This window comes from Bemisia tabaci, chromosome 4 (assembly GCF_918797505.1).
Source record: "Bemisia tabaci chromosome 4, PGI_BMITA_v3".
Taxonomy (NCBI): Eukaryota; Metazoa; Arthropoda; class Insecta; order Hemiptera; family Aleyrodidae; genus Bemisia; species Bemisia tabaci.
The window spans coordinates 26,301,328-26,324,582 of record NC_092796.1 but is presented as its reverse complement, the minus strand read 5'-3'; the positions used below and the strand labels follow the sequence as shown (position 1 = coordinate 26,324,582).

The 23,255-nt window shown below is 36.0% G+C and overlaps 2 protein-coding genes across 3 annotated transcripts in view; both read right to left on the bottom strand.

Moving 5' to 3' along the window:
- Positions 1-635: 635 nt before the first annotated feature.
- Positions 636-11,769, bottom strand: LOC109043421 (uncharacterized). Its single transcript, XM_019060616.2, is given in 11 exon segments — positions 636-961; positions 1,930-2,228; positions 3,020-3,253; positions 3,679-4,084; positions 4,745-4,924; positions 5,522-5,701; positions 6,243-6,304; positions 6,307-6,479; positions 7,222-7,455; positions 11,363-11,478; positions 11,626-11,769. Coding segments are annotated over 10 exon segments (1,902 nt in total). The 5' UTR covers positions 11,413-11,478; positions 11,626-11,769; the 3' UTR covers positions 636-877.
- Positions 11,770-13,500: 1,731 nt separating this feature from the next.
- Positions 13,501-23,255, bottom strand: part of LOC109043423 (uncharacterized) — a 19,808-nt gene continuing 10,053 nt past the window's right edge. For both annotated transcript variants that reach the window (XM_072299569.1, XM_019060619.2), the window contains exons 11-14: positions 19,197-19,448; positions 17,255-17,573; positions 16,144-16,500; positions 13,501-15,553 (exon numbers count right to left, since the gene is read on the bottom strand). In XM_072299569.1, coding sequence (XP_072155670.1) covers positions 16,149-16,500; positions 17,255-17,573; positions 19,197-19,448 — 923 coding nt within the window. In that variant the 3' untranslated portion in view covers positions 13,501-15,553; positions 16,144-16,148. The remainder of the gene's footprint in view (positions 15,554-16,143; positions 16,501-17,254; positions 17,574-19,196; positions 19,449-23,255) is intronic.

Here is a 23,255-nt window from a genome sequence, read left to right as displayed (position 1 = left end):
CACGACAAGAAAAGAAAAAATATTGAGAAACAATGAACGATGAAGTTGGCTCTACGGAAAACGGAATATCGACTACTTGGAAGTTCCTCTTAACAGCACCAAAGGGAAAAAAAATTAAAATTTAGGGGGCAAGGGAAATGAAACTGTGTGATTTCTGGCTTTTAAAATTTAAAAATTGATCAATTTTATGTGCATTTCTAACCAACATGATGGAGTTGAAATTATCGACTTTTCATCCTACATTAAAGACTGAGGAGTAAAATAGGACTTAGACAAGACACAAATCTGGAATGTTAAAAAAGTCGAAAAAGAAAGGGAGAGCTTAGTTATTCAAGTTTATCTGAACTTAGAAAGAGGGGGGAAGGCGATAAATAAAAGAAGCGTTAATGGAGTAAACTAATACACAATTACTACATGTAATGACATAAATCCCACACCTAGATTTGAAAAAAAAATAAAAAATAAAAAAATAAATAATGAATGAATGAATAAAGTGCACACATTAAATAATAGCCATAGAAAGAATAGTAATTAGGAGAAAATAAAATACAGACGTGAGTTCTTAATGAAATAAGAAGTGGTTATACTTCAAAAATATCAAGGACAGTTCCTTCACTGCTGAACTGCTTGCGGTTGGCTGAAGGTATACTGAGGGTACGACATGGGCGCAGCGAACTGTGGGTGGTTGTAGCTACTTTGGAATCCACATGCATTCATTGGGGGTGGACGGTTGGGTTGGAAAAATTTGTGGTTCACCAGGGAATTGACTGAGTCATCGTTGGATTGCACCGAGTAAGATGATGCAGATGGAGGGGGCAACGAGTACATGTCACCACCATTTCCGTAGTTCGAGTTGTTTTTGCGATTGTATGACTGCCTAGGTTGGTAGTTTCCATTTGCATATCCTTGAGAGCTGTTTCTCTGGTAGCCGTTTTGAGTTGTATCCACCACCAAAACCGCCCTAGAACAGAAGGACCAAATCGGAGTCATAAATGCTACAATGTTGAGTGGTTTTCCGAATTATTCAACAATGAAGAATACCTTGGTGGCGCTCGACGCGACTCTAGGATAGTAGACAATTGATCCTCATAAAACAAGTACCAATAAGAGCTAAGAGAAGGTAGAGACAGCTGAAATTCAAAATTTTTCACCACCATAGAGTCCTTACAAGAGACGTTAGTTAGAAGTATACGAAAACCCAGTGCCTGTAGTTTTCTGTAAAAATAGGGTTTGCTCCATTGGTTCATGATGTCAAAATAGTTGGCATTGACATTTCGAGTTATAGAAATTCAATTTCTGTCAAGATGTTAGCGGTTGTCTCAATATTTGCCTTTGAAAATAAACTTCAAATTGGTTGAGGAGAAAAACATAGGGAGGGATGAGGAGACCAGGTTGTTCAATTATTACTTGTGACATCATGAGCAATTCTTAAAAACAAAATTAGTCTTCTCTATGAAAATTCTCAAACATATTTGAAAGTATTAATAGCTTATTTTTCAGAATTCCAAAGTTGGCAAGTGACAAAAAAAAGTTAAAATTAAGTCAAGAATATTCAAGTGTTTTCAAATAGTAGCTCAAACCATAATTACTTACTTCACACTATTGAAATTGTATTAATAGAATCAAAACTCAGAGTGATAGGACAAAAAAATTAAGAAAATTACATACTACTGGACATTGCTTTTGTTTTTTATCAGGTTAACTAGTGACAGTCATAATTTGAAATAAAATGAAAAATAAGACAGTACTCCGAAGAAACGGGGAGCCGTGCTTCAGTTCTTCAAATAAATAAAAACTTGGTCATTGGCAAACTGACACATGATGGATGGATCTTCCTACAGTATTACATTTTTGTAGGTACAGTTGAAATATCTCATTCTTTTCTTCTTAAACCTTTGGATAGGTACCGAATTTTAAGATCTTGCTTACCTGATAACCGGGTTGATTGCCAGAATTCTGATATGAATTGTTGTATCCGTTGCCGTTTTGGTACGTCTTCGGGTACATCTGATTTGGAGTCCTTTGATTTTGGTTGTAGCGCTGTGGGACTTGTTGACCGTTGTTGTACCTTGGGTTTTGGTATTGGGGTCCATTACTCCAGTTATTTCCTTGGCCGTTAAATTTGTTGAAAGGACCTCCTGGTCCGTTTTGCATCTTGTTCATCCAGGGTTTGTAGTTGTTTTCGCCGTTCATTTCAGGTCGGTTGCGGTTGTTCCATCTGTTGCGGCCTGCAATAACGAGAAAAAAATAATTCGTGAATTCTACAGAGAAAAAGACTCAGTAAAAATATGGGAAAATAAATTTAGCTTTGTGAATCATACATTCCGATGCCATAAAAGCAAAAATTAATTTTAATATGATAAAATGTGAGGAAAAAAAACCAAGTTTGACAAGGTACAAGGGAAATTAGAATAAAAAACTGGTCATATGACTGAGTACAAGTCTGCTATTGCTAAACGATGCTCAATAATTGAGGATTCATGTAAAAAACATTTCTCTAAGACCAGGAACACTCAGACATTCTATTAATTAATGATTGATTAAATTCAGGGTTGCCACAGAATTTAGAGAATGAAATTTCTTGATTTCCTTGATGCATTTTGGTAAAGTTCTTTGACAATCTAAGATGCACTAGATGGTTGAAAAGACATAATTTGAAATAGTTTCCAGGCAAAATTTGTTGTTCAAAACATCAAACCTATTCTAGAAAGCAAATAAAGATGACTGGGCAATTTCCTTAACATTTTGAGGTTTTCTCCGATTTTCTAAAATACCCTAACTAGCAATCCTGTTAAATGCTTTGTATTGGGACTCTTTGCAGATATCTACAGCTCACCTGTCAAAAAAATTGCAACAAAAAACAATTTACTTCATCATTATTGTATCACATAGATTGAGGCAATCTGGAATGAACAGACTAAGTAGGAGGTAAAAATTTCCATGATATTTTACACCTTATAAAATTGCTGAAATTAAAAAATTACATCATTATGAAGTAAGGAAGAAAACGTTCACATACCGGAAAGGTTGCCCCGCGAGTTACTGGCCAGTTCCATTAATTTTGGGTCTATTTGTTGATTGGCTTCTTGGAGCACAGCGATGAGCTCTTTAGCCTGGCGTTGGTTATCAGGAGTGAAGAAAGTGTATGCTGTTCCACTCTGCTCACAGCGCCCGGTTCTACCAATCCTATGAATGTAGTCTTCTGACGAGTTAGGGTAATCAAAGTTGATGACATATTTGACATCTTCAACATCTGCAATACAAAAAGCTTAAGTTAGTAAGAGAAAGTTCTTACAGAGGATAAAGAGGTATGTTGTTAGAGTCCAGCAAAGTAGTTAAAAGAAAGGGATCTCTTTCCAATAGATGATATACAACAATTAATGTAAAATTTATAAAAAAATTAGCAGTGGCTGAAACTTTTCATGAGCTCATTTATGGGGAGGTTTAAAGGATTTAAGATTGATACAATGTTACACTCTACTCTAGGGACAAGAGCCTACAGAATCATGACAAATTTAATCAATGGCTCAATATAAGCTTCATTGCTCATGCCATGAAAATTCAACAAAATTTTACATAGAGGAATGAATTGAGGAATTTAGATTTAATAAGCTCAACTTATTGTTAGTGATCTACTGTTTAGAATGTATACTTGTGATATTAATGATAAATTCTTACCAAGACCTCTGGCTGCGACATCAGTAGCAACCAGTACGGCTGCTTTCCCACTTCGGAATTCATTCAAGACGAAGTCACGTTCTTGCTGGGATTTATCACCGTGAATACCAATAGCAACAATTCCGTCACGCTTGATGACCTTCACGATATCATCGACTTTCTTCTTCGTCTCCACAAAAACGATTGCTTTGTAGGGGCCGTTCTTGCCGATTTCTTTCAAAAGACTGATCAGTCTTTCTTCCTTTTCGTAATCTTGGATTACTTCGACAACTTGCTTGATGTTGTGGTTAGCAGATAATTCTAAGGACCCAATGTTGATTTGGATGTAGTCGTCCAGGTATTCTTCAGCCAACTGACGGACTTCTTTTGGCCAAGTTGCTGACCACATCAGAACTTGACGGTCAGGCTGCAATAAAAAACAAGTAACTTATTAGATCTGAGTACATCACTTCATAATTTGCTCACCCAATAATTTGTGAAAAATTGACACTGATAAAGGTTTACGCTGTTATATTGCAGATGTCACTAAACAAAAATAGTCAAAAGGAGAGAAATTACAGCGGCACCCATAAAAAATAAGCCTGTTTAAATACAGGAAGACCTGTTCTTGGGAAGATATTTGAGAAATTAAACAAAATAGTAATTTTCAAAAAGGTTTTCAACAATCAAGAAATGAATTCTGTTAAAAAAACATTTTTGAGCTCTATAAAATAAAAAGTCTTCATGTTGATACATTTTCTTTGGAGGCCATCACAAGAAGGTGACATTTTTTTTTTATTTTGAGTCAATGAATTTTTTCACCCCACTTACATGTTTCAGTAGTTTACATCTGTTGGATATGTTTTGGGTAACATACATAAAATTATGTTCATAAATGACAGGCACAATGCATCGAGCCTGGCAGATTCAAGTTGACAATTAAGTAAAGTGATTCACCATAACTTCAAAGCACAGAAATATTGCACTTCTAATTGAAAATTCCAAGAAAGAAGAAGTGTAGAGGTAAAGCAATTGCATACTTTCTGCAAAAAATACATTGAAAATTTTGACTAGAAAGAGTACTCACCCTTATTTGTTCAATGATCTTGCGAATCTGGGGCTCAAAACCCATATCAAGCATTCTGTCAGCTTCGTCAAGGACCAAGTAGGTGCACCTGCTGAGGTTGAATGTACCGTGCTCCAAGAAGTCCAATAATCTTCCTGGTGTAGCGATAACAATCTCAACACCTCTCTCTAAATCCTTCGCCTTGAGAGAGAATCAAAAACAAATACCGGTAAGAAAACAATGAACTTGCCAAAAAGATGGTTAGTAGGCTGCTAAAATTCAGTAGATTCTGCTAGTATTAGTGTATTTCATGGAGAGAGGGAGGGAAGGAGGGGCAGGGTCTTGAAAAAAAAATTGAATTTTGCAAATCGGTGCTCCCCAGACTGAAATTTATTCTCAGGTATGTTAAAGAACTCAAAACAAAATTTCAACCTAAAAATCGAATTTTTAAGGGTCCTCCATCAGCCCTATACATTAATGCTAAGAACCCCATAATTATTCACTACAAACAATTCAATAGTGGTTTGTTCTCTGGGAAAGTCTTGAAAATCATGTTGAGATTGTAAAGAATATTCATTTTCAGAAATTATTTTTCATTCATTCTTTTGAACCGACAGGTATCACACTGATATAAACAAGAGATATTATGATGTCAATAGTCTTTCTTATGTTTTCTGCTCACTTTGAATAGATCCCTTGAAGACGTTCTGTGATTTAAATTTTCTAAAAAGTGGATTAAATCTAAAGGCAGTAAATATCGCTGTCCCTGAGAACTCAAAAAAGAAAAGGGTAAATTACCTGCGGCCCTTTGGGGGTTCCACCAAACAAGCAAGTGTGCCGGAGGTTTCCGAACTCTCTGGCCACGGACTGAATTTGCTGAGCTAATTCTCTTGTTGGTGCCAAGATAAGTGCTATGGGTCCATCCCCACGAGAAATCTTAGGTTGATGGCTGATGTGAACAGCAGCAGGCAACATGTACTGTAACAACAAAATATGAAAATTAAAAATAGGGAAACTTAACAGAGGAACTATCTTGGCTAGGGCTTCTGGCATACCAATGTCTCCTGAGGGAAACTTGCTTGGTTTTGGAGGACGAACGCATCTTCAAATAAAATACTTTGCTGGAGGCTCTAACAGCTGCCAACAATAGTGACTCCGATTGAACTGGGGAAATAAGAGATCGGCCACTAGGTGCGTACAGATACTTTTAAAACAGATCAGATAGAAATTAGATTTTGAATTATGACCACTCACCCAATGTTGATCGTTAACTTTCAAGTATTAAGTAGGAGTTTATTGTCAGACTCCCTGTTGTGCAATTAGTTTTTCTCTCAAAACAGTTGGGGGAAAACCATGCTGTGTGGTGTTTAAATTGCCTTGCTGTAAGGCCCATTAAAATTAATTACAGAGTTCTTTATCACGGTTACTTAATAGGCATTACATGCTATCCTGATCATTATGTCCAAAATTGTTTCGCCAAAAATAATTGTTACATCTGATAAGTAGAGAGTTAACTTACCGCCAAAGTCTTGCCAGAACCTGTCTGAGCAATTCCAACAAGATTCCTTCCGCTGAGCGCGATGGCCAACCTTGTGCTTGAATAGCTGTTGGCTCAGCAAAACCCTGCTTCATGATTTCTCGCATGACAGATTCAGGGAAACTTTGTTCCGAGAAAAACTGACTTGGCTTGGGAATGTTGTTACCTTTAACAGTAATTTCTTTGCACTGCCTGTAACTTTCTACTTCTTGATCAGATCTGTGAACAGAAATCAATAGAGGTTAGAGAGCATTGATTAGTCTCTAGCTTTGATGATTATTTCATTTTTTCTATTTAAAGTTTTACTTTTCATGTAAACTAACTTGTAACCCAAGGTGTACATTATAATAAATCAATTAAGCGGTCCATTCAGTGTACTTTTTCGGCATGGGTGGTGGTTGTACGAGGTGCTTTCCTTGTTGATCTTCATGCAATTATGTTCGCCTCTTTGTCCCCCCCCCCCCCCAAAAAGTAAAAAGAGACTCCCTTGAGCGGTTACGAGTGACAACCATGATTGAATCACTTAAGATCAAGTATTGTAAATTCAAGAGCTTTATAAAATTCTTTGAGAGAACACTTAGGACGAAGACGGGTGTATTGATTTCCAATGGAAAATGAACTGAAAGTTAGTGACAAATATGTTTTCCAGTTATGAGATCCCCGGAATACATTTTGACAGAGAGACTGCAAAACTTCTTGTTGTACCTAACTGGTTGTCTAATGGCGAAAATACTACGTCATTTTATTAAAATTTCCTTGATTTCTCTGCTTAGATAGTGTGAGGAATATTCCTTGGGAATTTCAAATGATGATGTTGAATTGTTCTATTTTTATTAAATTAGATGAGGTCGGAAATTTTGAAAAACCTTAATTAGAAACACATTTTTCCTATATAACCTTTCATTTACGACCATTGGTCTTACTTGCAGCACAGTTTCTACAGTTCTAGAATGAGGTGTACCTGTTGGCAACAGTCAATGCTGGTTGATAGAAGTTCTTGGGAAAGGGGGGAAGGGCAGATAAATCCCAGATCGGTTTTTTCAATGTCTGTCCTGGAAATGAGCCCTTCATCATGGGTCCTTTGTTGTTGAAATTTTTCTTGAAAGTTGGTCCGCCAAATTCTACTCCATTGAAGCCATTCTGGTTGATCCACGTTCTTTTCGGGTATTGTTGTTGGTCATTTGGTCCGCGATACCTGAAACAGAGATGAACAATTTGAGTGACTGAAGCAGCTACATTAACTGCTTTGGAGATTGCCAAACTTAACATTGGCTCTGTGACTTGTGACTTCAAGCTTGGTGCTAGATCCCAACTTTTACACAGCCACTAACTCCACATAAGTTTCGTAAAAACCATTGAATACCAACTATTTCATTCCTTACAGTGTCGGCTTTAAAGTTTAAATTTACTTTGATATCGCAAATTTCCTTATTCTAAGGTGTTGTTCATAAAATCACATCCTACTGTTTCTTGTCTTCTTCATCAATGAAATCTTCTCAACGAACGGATTAAACGTCTTCAGCTCCTAACGACATACCATCAAAATCTCATCGAAATGAGAGGTGTGTTCAAATCATCAGCCCTAAGGTCATTACTCCACGTTATTTTCAGATGAATATTGGCAGTAATATTTCTGACTGCAGAACAAGATGAATGGTGGTAAGTACGCCTTCTTTATCAAAATATACTAGGACACCAAATTTTGATCTCGGAGGAATGGTGTCTGGTGACACAATGATCAGAAGATCTTAGGTACTGCGGATTCATCATTTCTAACATTCAGATAAAGTTGAGCAATAAGAGAGCAGGGCGATGAGGAAAAATGGATTTGCAAGCTCTCTGATGGCATAATAAGGAACAATCGATTTCAACAACAAATCTTGACTCATTTTTGAACTTTCCACTTAATTCCGGGGAGGATCATAAAAACAGGTGGGATGGGACTGGCTTGTAAGTATGTCCTATTTTGTGAACTTAGTTTCAGTTCGAGTGTTTTCATCATAATCCATCCGGGGTATGAGCTCAATTTCATTTAAAAACTGAGACCATTAGGAGCTTAAGATATGAGGATAATATCAATCACTTGTTTCTTAAAAATACTTTATTAGTTACTCGTGTACGGCCTTCCTCTCTACTGCACTTTAAGACTTACTGCAGGCAGTAAGAAAATGCATGGTTTAGTTTCAGAAGTGTCTCCCCTCTGAAATTCACTAAATAAATTGACGGAAACTCCACTAGGTAAATTCAAAATTTTCACAATATTTGACCAAACAAGATTGCTTCCTCATAGTATCAGTTATGCATTCTATGAGTTTTTATGCAGTCTGAGTTTAAATTTATCCCTTCCGATTATAATCTATCTCCTTATATCTTATTTCTGATTCTTCTATATACGTTTGGTAAACAGTTTTAGAAACTGGAATTTTAAGTTCATTATTTTATTCCCCATTTCTCTATCTCTCTTTCTCTTTGCAAGGCTCACATATCTGAAACAATTGAACATATTTATGATATAAGGAACTATGTGCATAGGAATAGCGACTAACACTGTTTCTTTTAGCATAAATACGTCCTATGTGTCTAATCTTGCTCAAATTTTGCAGAGAAATCAGGGTTATAAAATACTTAAGCCCTACATACTTCCAATTCTTACTGATCATATTGCGAGGGAGCTGTAGACCTCTCACATTGCTAGTGGCTGTAGTAAGAGGGAGGGAAGAGGGGGGGGGGGTGGCATATTTTCTATATTATTTCTTCTACATGCTGAACTAAAACTGCTGAACCATTGAAATTTTGCAAAAATACTTCCCTAAGGTAAAATGAATCCTAATTTTCACCAATCTCAAGCTCCACTATGTGACTTGGAATCAAAAGTCATTATTTTCCTGGAAGAACCCTATGGTACAACTTTACGAGTATTTATGACTCACTTCTTGTCTGGGGGGAAATTTTTTTATTTATTATGATACCACTAATCAATGAAGCCATCTGAGTGCATGCAGAGTAATTCAAGATCACGCACCACCCCGAAGGATCCTTGTCCTTTTTCAGAGTGATCCCCGAGTCATTCCATGCTAAATCAAACCAAAATTTGACCCAACTTCTTCAGAATTTGATGAAATTTGTACACTCACTCTACTCATTGACCTGATTCCAAAACTTTGATTTTTTAATGTTTTCGCCCATTAGTTGAACTTTAATTGAGCTTTAAAGTTCGAGTAAAATAACAGAGGTTATCCCCTTCAATTGCCTATATTTTTAGAGCCGTTCATTCGATCTGAATTGTTCTGGTACAGTTTAAAAGCTCTTGAAACAGTCTTTCCACGTACATAAATCAAATATAAGTTCAACTTTGATACATAGTAAGACCGTTTCAAGAGCTGTTAATCAGCACCAGAACAGTACAGATCAAATTAATGGCTCCGAAAATACAGGCAATTGAAGGGGATAACCTCTGTTATTTTACTCAAACTTTAAAGCTCAAAGTAAGTTCAACTAATAAACAAAAACATTTAAAACTCAAAGTTTAGGAATCAGGCCAATGAGTAGAGTGAGTGTGCCAAATTTTATCAAATTCTAAGAGGTCAGGTCAAATTTTGGTTTGATTTGGCATGGAATGAACCCCTTAAAATTTAAGAGGCGGGGGAGGGTCCCAATAGTAGTTTCCATTGACCTAGGTGCAACCACAAAATTTCAAGTTTCTATCTCAGTTTGCTCAGAAGTTACAGGATTGATAGGTGGTGTAGGAATTAAGGATTACTCTTGGCACTCAGCTGTCGCATGGTAATAACTTAGAGCCAATCAGTCAGTCAGACTGATTTTTGTCTCAACGAGTGAGCTTGATGATGAATCGCTTAAAAATATTAGACTACCTAGAGCAGAGTCATCATACGTTAAGACCAAAGTTAAGTATTGTTTATATCACCATTCATCAGTGCCATCTGATTGCATGAATTGACCTGTTGAGTGGTGCTGATTTAGAGCTGATCAGAAATTGACATTTGTCTCAACATAAAATGACTCTGCCCTGTCTTGGGTGGGTTGGCCTCTCAAGGCAAGGGCAATTGGAACGGGGGAAAAAAAGAATGGACAAATGTCACATCAGAAAATAGCACTGTTCAACAGAAATTTATATGTAAGCCAATGGCCCGACTGATAACTGATGCATTCAGGTTGATGTGACTTTTGTCGAATCTTTTCTCTCCCCACTTTTGGCTTGTTCGTTAAGGCAAGGCAGAGAAAAAACTGTTGAAGGATCCATTAAATGAATGCTGAGATAGCTCTCCTTGCTTGTGGTATGCACAAAAATCAAATTGATAAAGGGACTGTACTGATACAAATAGACCAAAGAATGAAATCAAAAGTTTTGGCTACACATTGTTATCAGAAATAATGTTTGCTTCAATAGAGAACAGTATGACTTAGAAAATTGATCATTCTGTCAAGCAAGAAGCACTACCATACACACAGGTTCTACAATCATCATTCTTCCTAGTGATATCATAGAGGAGTTTAAAAAATACGAGACGATTCAGGTGATGCCTGTGAAGTCGGAGAGTCATGTAGACTATAACTTTGTGAAAGTTACCTCGTCTACCTGTTAGGGTAGGTTTCATGTGCTTGCAAGCCACTTATCAGGATTAGAAAAGTCAACTTGCAGGACTCTTAGGGGTCTATAAGAATATAGTTTGTTTAAAAAATATGCAAGGATTGGTTAAGAGGGGAAAGCCACGATTCATTTGGATACTTACTGGTTCCAGCATTGGACAAAGCCTAAGGAAGGGAAACAAGGGAATCACCCTGCAAGGAGTAATGACCTAATTAAGAGGGAAGAGGTGCTGAGGGAGGCTTTCCTAAAATTCTGCAGAATAAGTTCTCAGAACTGAATTAGGAAGAGGACTGGAACTTCAGATAGGTGTAAAAAAGAGTTCAGGATTCAGAATATTGCATAACAATACAAAAGGTCATCGGCCGTGCCCTCGGTACCAATGAAGCCAGATTACCTTAGGCTCCAGCAACTGAAGAGTGAAAGAGGAAAGATCTGGACAAAATACGCAAGTAACTGAGAAAATGAAGATTGCAGTGTCAATGAGAACACTTACATGGCTCCGTTTCGGTTGGGGTTTTCGTAGTTGTTCCTATATTTCATCATTTTGATACTTCCACGTAAGCTGATACTTCAGGCAAAAAGAGATGTTCCAGTGTCCGACCACACTATCTGAAATTCAGACGAGAGCAGATGAAACACAGTTTTTCAGACTAAAAATCACTACGGAAGGGTTAAATGAGAGAAAGAGGCATTCGAGGGTCAAAACTTTAATCGAAATATTTAGTAAAAACTTAAAAAAGTGATCGGTCGCTTTACCTTGTTCTAGAATCCTTGGTAGAAAATGGCGGACTGCCTGAAAATGTAATGGCGAAATTACGGGAATAAAATGCCCAAACGGGTTTCCAGTTGAGAAGGGCGCTGGGCTGCTTGCCAAGTTGCATGCAACACTACAGCCAATCAAAAGCGGGGATTAGCAGTTTCACAAAAAATGCTATAGAGAGCGCTAGAACTCACCCACGCCACATTCAAATTTTTGGCGCGCTGAAGCGAGACCCGAGGTGAGCATTGACATCTGATAATCTTACAAAATTCTTACAAAATTCCCATTCAGACCCTGCTGAATTAATTTGAGTGACAAAAATTAAAAAGTATATTGCTCAGCGTTACTGTCACTAAGAAATTATTCTAGATCTGTGAAACCTTAAATGCAGCAAAATTGAGAGGCTTGAAGGACAAGACGCGAAGTGCAGTTTTTGACAAAACTGAAATCGAGTCCTTGCCAAATAAGTTTACGTACGCATTTCTACACTGTGACAGAAGATCGTCTGACGTCACTTTTATTTGGTGTGGACTGGTGGTTCCAACTACATAGAACTACAGTCTAGATAAATATTTTACGGAAAACTCACCAGTAAAATTCAATTTTCACGCATCAAAATATTTTGATGTTTGATGAGGAAAGTAAGTTTAAACTCATATGTATGAGTTTAAACTTACTTTCCTCCTCAAGGCTTCAAGTAATTTTAAGACATAAGACATACATCTCTTGAAATAGCAAAAATTGCACTTAAGCTCCTTGCCCTAATAGTCCCTTAATTTAATAAACCATTAAAAACTTGATAAAAGCTACTGTGTGAGAATCTACGAACTTTTTCATGGACATATGCCTCCTAAAATAATTATAAACGTTATTTCTGGGGTCTAATTACTTATATTCTCGTTTATACTGCGGTTGCTGATGAGAGCACCTATGACTTGCAGAAAAAAATTAATGATATGCAATATCTGAATACCAAATTAGAATCAAAATGAGTAATTGCTGATTTCTTCGATATATTAATTTAGATGAGTGGCAATAGAAAGACGGTACTCTTTATTAGAAAATGTCTAATAATTGAGGCCAAAAATTTGACATTTTTTTACATTTCACAGCCTTTCAGATAACTGAGAGGGCCTAAATAAAGTTCTTAGAACCTTCACTTGGTTCTATATCAGAAGTACGACTGCAAAAATGCGTAACTCGGTTGCAATGTTTTAAAATCTCCACTCCTATTTTACTCTTTAAAGAAGATCAAATAAACATCATGTCTGAAAATTTTTATAGAAGATTCATCAATAAGAGAGGGGAAAAAAATCAGAGAGCTTTAAAAGAAATGATGTTTAAGTACATAGCAGTTTTCCATGTTTTTTTTATAAACAAGCCAAAATATCAATGGGAAATTTTCTGTGAATTTTTTATACCTACAGGAATGTTAAAGAAATCTGTAGGTTAGTTGTCTTTTTATAGAATTAAAACTCATTATGAGAGATTAGCAATATTGCAAAAATGTCTTGCTCGAATCAAGGACTTAAAGAACTCATTAAGTACATCCTACGCTTCAGAAATCTTCCCATTTTAAAATTGGACATTTAATGTAAAAATTACAAAGGTGTGAGCGTGCAATGAATTAATTACTGAAGTATTCCTTAGTATTTAATTTCATCAGTTTCATAGGGAACAATCACAGGAGATAAGTAATTGAGCTAAAACTGAAAAACCTGTAACCTTCCTTTCTTTTCACCTCTTTTTTGTAACTTCGACTTCTGGCTATTTTTATCCTCTAGTTTCTAAAAAAACTTAGAGCTACAATCCCCCAGAATCTCATGAACAGGTTGCGTGGGAATATTGGAAGGAAGGAAGGGGAAAAAAACTTTTCAATAATTAAAACTATTTATTGGGTACTACCAATAACTTTCTTACAAATATACAGACGAAACAAATGGTGACGTAAATGTTATTCTTTCAGTTCAAAGACGATGATGATCGAGATATGCTGCACATATAAAGACAGTAGACTTATGCGCGGGTGAGAATTTTGGTTAAAAGCGTTTTCCGAGGTATTGGCTCCCATTGTTAGAAATTATACCTCTGCTGACGGAATTGGAATTCAAATTGTGAGATCATAAGCACTTTGAATAGATAGCTTTATCTGGGCTTTCCTGTTTTCTCATCAAACTTAAACTAACAATTGGACTGCATTTTGCGATTTGGAACTATAAATTCTGATTCTTCCGGAAAAATGCGTATGTGCATAGGGAAACTAATGGCACATACGTTGTTTTTAAACCGGGCCGAAATTAATAGTTCCAAATTGCAAAATGCAGTCCAATTACAATTCATTCAAGTGCAACTTTGATTAAAACTTCAAACAAAAATAAAAAAGAGGACAGATTCTCTTACTACCTACACAAATCGGATAGCAATACAGTTTCTTACCACTCTTGAATGATTGTAACATTTATATGAAAGACTGATGTAGAGTTATTCATAGAATTTTAATAGGTTGATCCTTATTTACAACTCTGATGAATATATTCATGAACTTAATTCAAATCAAAGGCTTTGATGGATGACCAGCTGTTCACACATCATAATTTTTCAGGCTTTCAAGTTTTTATAGCAAGAAAATTGATGAAAAATACCCCATGTTACAGTTGACACAATCAAATTACAGAAGGAGAAATACATGAATAAGGCCTTTAAGAGCACCATTAAAACCTAGGAATACATATCTGAGTTTAAGTTTAGATTCCAAATTTTCAATTTTTTTGGACTTTGTTTTAGGCACTTATTTTATTATTTCACTGAATACGATTATTTTCCTTCCTTACTTATCGATTTTGAGAAGATACAACTGGTCAGAAAATTCTGGTGTTTCTCTTCAAATTAAGAGTATTTCCTGTTCTGGCCATCCTACAAGCCTGACATTCAACATACAGTAAAGAGGTGAGAGAAAAACATGCTTAAACTTTTAAGTTTTGGCTCGGTGAGGTAACATTTCTCAATTTTTTTATGTTGTAATTACCTTCCTTCTGTTAATTTAATCGTATGGGTAGCAAGCAAGGACAGAGGTACAAATGTTGATAGCAATAGAGAACAAGAAAAAGTGATTTTAAAAATTTCTTAGTTGATAATCTTATAATAAACCAAACTTAAAACTAGCTTTTGAGGTATGAATTAGAAACCTCGTTAGAAGTAATGAAATGAAAATTAAAAAATTTAAAGCACTCCATTTAATGGTGAAAAATATTGAATTATGTTTACAAAAGAAAAACAGCAAATAAAATGAATCTATATATCCTTGGGAAAACTTAATTTAAGACAGATAAAGTAATTGTGCTACAACTCTGAGTTCGTGGAACCTTGTGCCATTTGGGCACATTCGATGGATTCAGACTTAAAATGAGATGAGGCCTGCATGATGACTAAAACATGAATATGTAGTTCAAAGGATGATGCTAATATAACTGTCTGAGCTTCTGAGCTACATTTATACAGAAAAATAGGGAAACTCAAAATAAAAAGGAATGTGATATTAAATCAATATAGAAAGAAACCTTAGAATTTTAAGTAAAAGTGGAGGAGAATCTGATATCAAATCCTCAAAACAAAACTACTGAAAAACTGTCATATGTTTAATAATAATGTGGAAAAGAGAATTTCCCAAAAAACAGATAAATAATTGACAAAATCAAGAACCATGTTGACCTCCATACTGAATAAAATGGAGCATGATCTGAGTTGTATGTACATACACGTTTTAAGAGAAAAGATACTGAAAATAAATAACAATTGATAAGAAAGTCTGAGAGACAACAAGAAGAAAAAAGGTATAATGAAGCAACAGGATTTCAAGCTGATAAGTTTGTCATTTTTCACTCAATGGTTTCTGTTTTTGTCAGATACTACCAGGTGTAGTTGTGTCTGTGAACAGAAAAAAGGGAAAAGTAAGATAAATTATATGGAGACTGAAGAGAGAAAATGTTCCCAATAGATCAATGGCATAACGTTTCTGCAGGGTGTTTGACAAATATTCCGACCATAAAATTTCATGGCAAATCATAAAGTTCATTAAAAAGTTGAAAAAGGCACTTCTAAAGAAAAAAAACCTGATTAAAATCTGACCGATTGTGCCGGCTTATGCGGGTTTCCGGCTTATATGAGTACCGACTTAGTAAGGTTTCACTATAAAATGCAATTGAAGCAAATAAGATAATTGATAGGATAATCTTGTTGTATAACTTTCAATTTTAGCCATAATTTCTCCACCTCTATCTCTGGAGACTTGCATATCATTAAGTCATGAGTCATGATAAGAAAATAGTATTTGTGGGTTTTCCTAGTTCACCCATTAAAAAATTATTCGAAGAACTGAAGGTGTACAATCCATCTACTTCTGATTCTGACTGAAGAAAAAACACACTTTCTTACATGCCTCCGTGAAATCTTCGGAACTAAGCTGAAAAACAAGAGTGTTTCTTGAGCAGTGATAAAATGATTGAAACAATTTATACCTTGTCTACTGATGCATCATCATCATGTAGCCGTTAGCTAGATGAGGCGGAGGAACTGGTCCATAGTAGTGATTTCCGTTCATGGCTTTCATCTGCCCAGATGCATCGGGGGGCGGCGGAGGGGGTTGCTGGAAAAACATGACTGGATGGACAGGCATTGGTGGAGGGGGAATGATCATCGCTTCAGGGGGAGGAGGAGGCGGTCCGGCTGGAGGTGGACCAGGGGGAGGGGCAGGTACTGCAGGGGGCGGTGCCGGCGGAGGGGCAACAAAATTATTCGTTGGCACAGGAGGCGGGATTGAAGTATCAGATTTTATTACTGGTTTGGTCATGGGTGGGTTGCTGACGGGCTTGTTTCTGAAAAATGCAAAATGAGGATGAGAATTAGTCTTGATAATATTGCTTAGAGAAATTGGAAGGATCAATTTTAATTTGAAGCTAGTAGAATTCAGTAAAATTTTACAGAAATCTTCCAAATATACATTCAGACAAAAATTATTAGGATTGATTTTCTTCCCCCCACTGAACTACTTTTTCTAGATGTCTATCATCTAGAATCTTGTACGTATTAACTTTCAATGCTAGACTGAGGACAATGCTGCCATGCAACGCAAAAATGCTGTAAACGCCATTTTTATTCTTTGGGAAAAAAGGTATTGTAGCGGAAAAACTTGTGTACCTTGGGGCAATGTCTTTACGGAATTCTTTTACAAATATCATCAAGAACTTAACCTGAAAATTCGAGGTGCATGGGTAAAACAGTTTTTATTTTATAAAAAGTTAAGTTCCAAAAAAACGAGAGAAAATCTTGATTGATTTACAGCGTTCTTTCTTAGCACGGTAGAATGATCTTCTGTTGCACTCTAAGTGCGTTGACTAATTTGGCATAGGCTCTATTCTTGGAACATTGCTTCATTGACTCGAGGAATAAAAATTCCCACCGAGCAAAATGGTTTGTGTGCTGGCAATGACACTTATTTATTGAATACTCCGTAAGTCTTTAACCAAAGCTGTTGGTCGCTGATTTTTAGCTTTCTTTAATGACACTCACAGCAAATTCTTGGTGACAAATATTTTAGCCGTCAAGATATTTTATTTTTAGAATATTCACCTGGGGGGCGTCGGGCTCCTGCTGCGGCTGGATTTGGATCTTGATCTGGAGTCCCGCGATCTGGATCGTGAGTAGGAGCGACTAGAGTTTGAGGATCGTGAGTAGCTCCTGGAGCGACGTCTCCTCCTGCGGTCCCACGAGCGACTTCGAGACTGGCTCCTGCGGTTTCCTTTCCCACGATCTCTATCTCTGTCTCGGTCTCTACCTCGATCCCTATCACGGTCTCTACCTCTGTCTCTTCCCCTGTCACGATCTCTATCTCTGTCCCTATCCCTATCTCTATCTCCATCTCGCTCTCTACCTCGCCACTTGCCTCGACCTGGAAGAAAAATAGAATTTAAGTATTATCTTTCATAATCTAGAGGGAAAAAAACTGCAAAAACGAGTGAGTTCATTATTCAGAAAATAGTGCTCTTGAAATGAGAGCACTGGGATACATAATGATGCAATATACAAAAATATGATAGGGTCAATGTAATGATGCCACTGTCATGTGTGTCTCAATTTTTTTAAATGTATACATGTTTTCTCTTTTAGAGTAAAAAATCAACTTAATTTTACTGATTCTCATAAGAATCAAATACATTACTTGGTAAATTGCACCCCCAAGGTTGCAAGTCACCTAGAAAACCTGATAAATAGAGGTGTACGGTAATTTTGTCGCTATTTAAAGAGTTCAAGGGAATTGTGGGAATTTCTCAATAAACCGTAAAAATGAGAGAATCTTGGATTGTAATACACAAGGTATAGAAAAATTTCGAGTAAAACTTTTAAAAAACGTTCTACTATTGACAGAATTTTTTTAACTGGTTCTCAGAGAGGTTTTGTGAGTATGCTGAGAATACAGAGGAGAACTCAACATTGATTCCCAGTGTTTTTGACTGAGCTGGCTTCCAATCAGAAAACAGCAGAAAATTAAGGTCTGGCCAGTAAGTATTTATCATGCTTCTGTTGTTACAGAATTTTGTTGAAGTTAAAACTTTGAACAGCTCGGTCAGCGGGTTAGATTTTGTGGGATGGAATAGGTAATCGCGGAAAGAAGTAGGTAAAGAAAAACAACAAAAAATGGTTAATTGGTGGTAAATAAACCGAGGGAGGAATTGCAAAACATATCAGAGAAAACTGCACAACTCAAGAGAGATAGAACAGAAAGATTATCGGAAAAAATTAAAAACAACTTGACACCGCTTACTAAAGTTATCAGTAAGAATCCTTTTTTGTTTTTATCACTAACAAGCTCACAATGTAGTAAGTTAAAAGGCAGTGAAGAGATACCACGAGGTCACAGCTGCATATTTAGGGGTCACGACCACTGACCTAGCTTGTTGAGGTCAAACGATTACAAGAGAAAAAAGAAAAAAAGAAAAAGAAAGAAAGGCGGGAAAAACGTGTCGGCGGAATTCTTGGAGTTTCCATGGAAGATGAGGAGGAGGGGGGGGGGGGGGGCACAATTTTGACTCCATGGCATTTAAAAGATCAAACGAAAAGCAATTGACCTTTAATCCCTCATGACCTCTTTTCAGTTGGGCCAAAGTTGCCAACTTTAAATTTATTAGGGGTAATTATCATTTTTGACATGATGTACAATCAATTAGAACATAACTTAGGAACATTATTACTTTCCTAGTTGGAAAAGTTGCAAAATTTGTGACTGTCTTCTGCAGAATAGAATTTTATTGGCTTTGGACTACAAGGAGTAAACCTTCCACCCAAGCATGAGTGCAATTTTGCATCCAAAATAGGATGTTTACTAGTGTATCATGTAAGAATGAGTTATAATCCATCACAAGTTTTAATATGTGTAACAGTTCTTCCAATCATACTTTTCTATTATTTTTATTTTCGTGAACTTGAAGTTCAAAAACTAGATCAGGATTTTTGACTTATTTAATGTCAAAGGAAAGACAGAGAAAGAGAAAAGTCAATTAAACTTCAAACTCACCTCCTCTGCCAAAGCCGCTAGGGCCATTATTTTTCCAGTTTTCAGCCACCTCCAACAGTTTGGGATTAATTCTTTGCTTTGCCTCTTTTAATACGTTGATCAAATCAGCTGCCTGTTTACCATTACTTTGAGTGAAAAAGGTGTAAGCAGTGCCTGTATTTTTCGATCGCCCCGTGCGCCCAATTCGATGAACATAATCCTCCGAATTATTAGGATAGTCAAAATTAATGACAAATTTAACATCTTCCACATCTGAAAAATACAATTTCACATAAGATGGTTGCTTAAAATTAGGTTTCTAAGACTTAGAACAGAAATTTTACTTTTTTTGTCTACTAGAAAAACTCTTGTCCATAAATTAAACTGGAAGTCTACAATCCTTAAAAGGATTTTGAAAGTTGATTTAGGGACGGTAAAAAATAAGGGGGACCACCAGCGTACCCAGATAGTAAGTCTCAATTCCCAAATGTAAAGCAAAATTACGGGTACTGAAAACTATATCTCTTGGGAAAAAAATCTTAGCCACTTGATAAAGTCAAATAAAATTTATTGGTGGGAGAGGGGAGGGGGGGAGGCATACTAAAGGACAAGAAAATAAATGAGAACAAAAGACCTATTGAACTTATAAAGATACATGCATTAAAATACTTAAAAGTAATTCAATACTTTGATCTTCAGAGTTAAATCATTTCAATTGATCATAATAAATTAAATTTGATTTCTCTCCTGTCTTTCTGTTGCACTTTTAAGTGCAGCATGGAGATAAATGCTTAGGAGAAATGATACTAAGATAATGAGCGTTTGTGACTTGAAAACACTGAGGCAATTTTTTTTTCATCAAAATAATTTCAAAATATCTGGAGGAAGAGCATGTGCACAACTTAAAAACAAGATATTTAGTTAGAGCAATGCGGACTCTCAACTAACAATACGTAAACTCTTTTGAGCCTGGTAAACTATCTTTAACTGGACAGGAAACGCTCAGGTAAATTATATATCCTTTCAACACAAAGCAGGCAAAACCAGTTGATATAAATTTCTGAACTTTAGATGAAGCTTTACTTAGAGCACGTTTCTTTGACTTCGTTTTTCTGATAATACTAAAAATGGGACTGGGAAAGGTTTTGAATTGATAAAAAGTGGATGACTCATTGGGGTTGACGGTTGAATTTTGAGTGTAAAATAGCTATTGGACAATAAGTATCAAATACTTAGTGGGATTCAATGGCTGAAATCACATCTTTCATTTTAAATATTTGGAAAAAGAGGGAGAGTGAAAGATGATGAGGAAGTCAAATCAAAAGTAAATCACGAATGAATTTAAAAAAAAAAATCAAATACAGGATGATAAATTCATGATCCTCATACAGCATGTTCAGGAAGTGCAAAATTTTAATTCTCCACAAATTTGAGCAAGATAATAACACTGCCTATGAAGCAAAAGCAATTGGGAACATTCAGAAGGCCTCACTTCTTGGCAATCACATATGTAGAACTTCACTCATGTATAAATAATTTCAGTTTCTCAATGTAATCCACATAATCCATCTACATGATAAAATCGTAAAATGTTAGACAGCTATATTGTTTTTAGAGCCACTAAAAGTAGTTACTCTGGCTCAATGTAGTACATATATCGTAAAATTCATTTTTCGATTAATTAATGGAAGCTTTAAATATTCTTTATTGTGGACGTATTCATGAACACCACAAAATTTCGTTACACCTTGGATGTGTGATTTATTTTCATGAAACTTGGTTGGAGAAGAAAAATTCTGCACTCCAACAAAATGAGAGAAAAGAAATCAAAAAAAGGAAAAGTGATAAAAAAAATAAGGTAAAAGTTTCCAAGTAGTTTTCTCCAGGCAAATTATTTGACTACTAATTGACACTTAGAAAATCTGACTGTGTGATGTCAAGTTGTGATGCATAATGGTAAAAAAAAATTCATTTTAGAGTGATGCCTATAAATTTGGTCAATTTTTTCTATTTAGGGTATGGATGAAATTCAGATGAGCCAAAGATGATGACTGAAAGTACTGCGCTAGTGAAAGATAAAATTTTCTTTTAAATCTAGAGATGTTAATTCATTCATTTCTTTTTGGCACACTTAGGACAGACCGTTCAAGATCTGTTTTATATTCTTTACTGGTTTACAACTTCATGAGACGAAACGAAAGGGACAATTGGGTAAGCTTGAATTGTTCAATTCTACTGTATAGTTCAAATCACGAAAGAATGAGGGAAGTTTTGACCTGTTCCTGTGATCATAACTTTTCGACATAGAAGTGTTTTTTTTTTTGGGGGGGTAAAAGTGATAAATCAGCACGCATGTATTTCTCTATATTATTTTGACCCTATCTCTGTGATTGAACTCTCAGTGAATTGGCTAACAAATTTCAAGCTACCTTGAGTCCAGCCAAAAGTTGACCACACTTTAGACTTCGCTGATTTTGTCTTATCTGAACTGAAACTAGTTAGTCAATCTGATAGAACACGATTAGTTGACTGTGTCCGGCCATGACCATCTTCAAGACCTGTTATAAAACTTATTATGTACTTTCCATAAAGGAAAAAACTCTTTGTACAATTTCTTGGTCTATTCTGGAATTAATAAATGCTTTGACATAATTGAGTCTTTGGGTTATGTAATCAGCTGCCGTGTGGTAAGATGGCAGAAATGAAAGAAATATTATGATAAAAAGGCAGAGAAGGATAAATGAATTGAGAAAATAGAATGAGCATTGCTGAGAGGATATGAGATGATAAACTTAATAAATAAATAATATAAGGCACCCTTGTAATATAAAATACATACAGAATGATGTAAGAAACAACAGGTATCAGTCGACACCATTGTACACCATTGTCGAGGGTCGTAAAGAGACAACCCCTCAACAGACGTGGAATAATGCAACAACGAACAGGTGAAAGTTAGCCGGTGGGCGGGCAAGCATGGACGGCAGCGCCTTTGCCGTAGCTATGCTGCAAACTACCCAACCGACCGCGGCGAAAGAGGCACACTCAGAGCGACAATGCACGCCAGCACACTCTGGTGGCATTATCACCTAACTATATGTGCCTCTGCAAGCAACAAAAAATCTGTTTCAGCCTGTTGGCAATTTTTCAACAAAATAATGTTGCATTTGAAAACGAAGAAAGACAACCTACAAGAATTGCGTGTTTACTTGACCCAACTGGGATTAATCCATTCTATAGTACTTTGAAGGAGAAGGATGCAGGCAAGTATTACTTAGTTGCATTTCAACTGGTTAATGTAGGATCAATTAACTTGAAAAAAGCATTCAGTCTAGGACACAGGAAGGAAATGCAACTCAAACTGAAGTGTTGGTGACACATGTAAATGGAGCCACTTAAATGATGCGAGAGCTTTACAAAATATACATGCACTACTGGTTTGTGTTCGTTGTCTTTTTAATACATTTTGATTTATTTTGCGTATACCATAAATTGAAAAATCTCTTTCAAAGAAAATTAGAATTTAAACAATGTTATTTTGTTCACTGAAGTTGAACTGAAGGAGCTGTATTTGAATTGCAGATTTCATTCAAATTGACGAGCTTGCCAAATATATTTAGCTGACCTTGCTGCATTCAACTTCCACTTTTTGGGTACTTCGGATGGAGGTTTGAGGACGAATCGAAGTTAGGTCATGTAAGAGACGCTCAAATTAGACATATTAAATAAGACTAGAATGCGCAAAATAGCTGTTTTTAAAATAAAAATTATGCATTTAAAAATTGTTTACAGAGCAAAGTTTCTTCACTCTGCGAGACTTAAAAACGTCCATTTTATAATACTTCATTTTGAAATAGAGGCGTGGACGAAAAAACATTGGGAACTATGCTATTACTGGTATTCGGACAGCTATTTGCATAAAATTAATTTTTAGATCAACTTTTGAAGAAATGATGAATCTAACTGATTCATATCTAAGCTTGTTGGAAATTTCTATGGCAGTTTCAGGTTAGGTTGTAATGTTAATATGAATTTGCAAACATTTAACATTAACAGCGCTAGCTGGATTGTGGTGATATA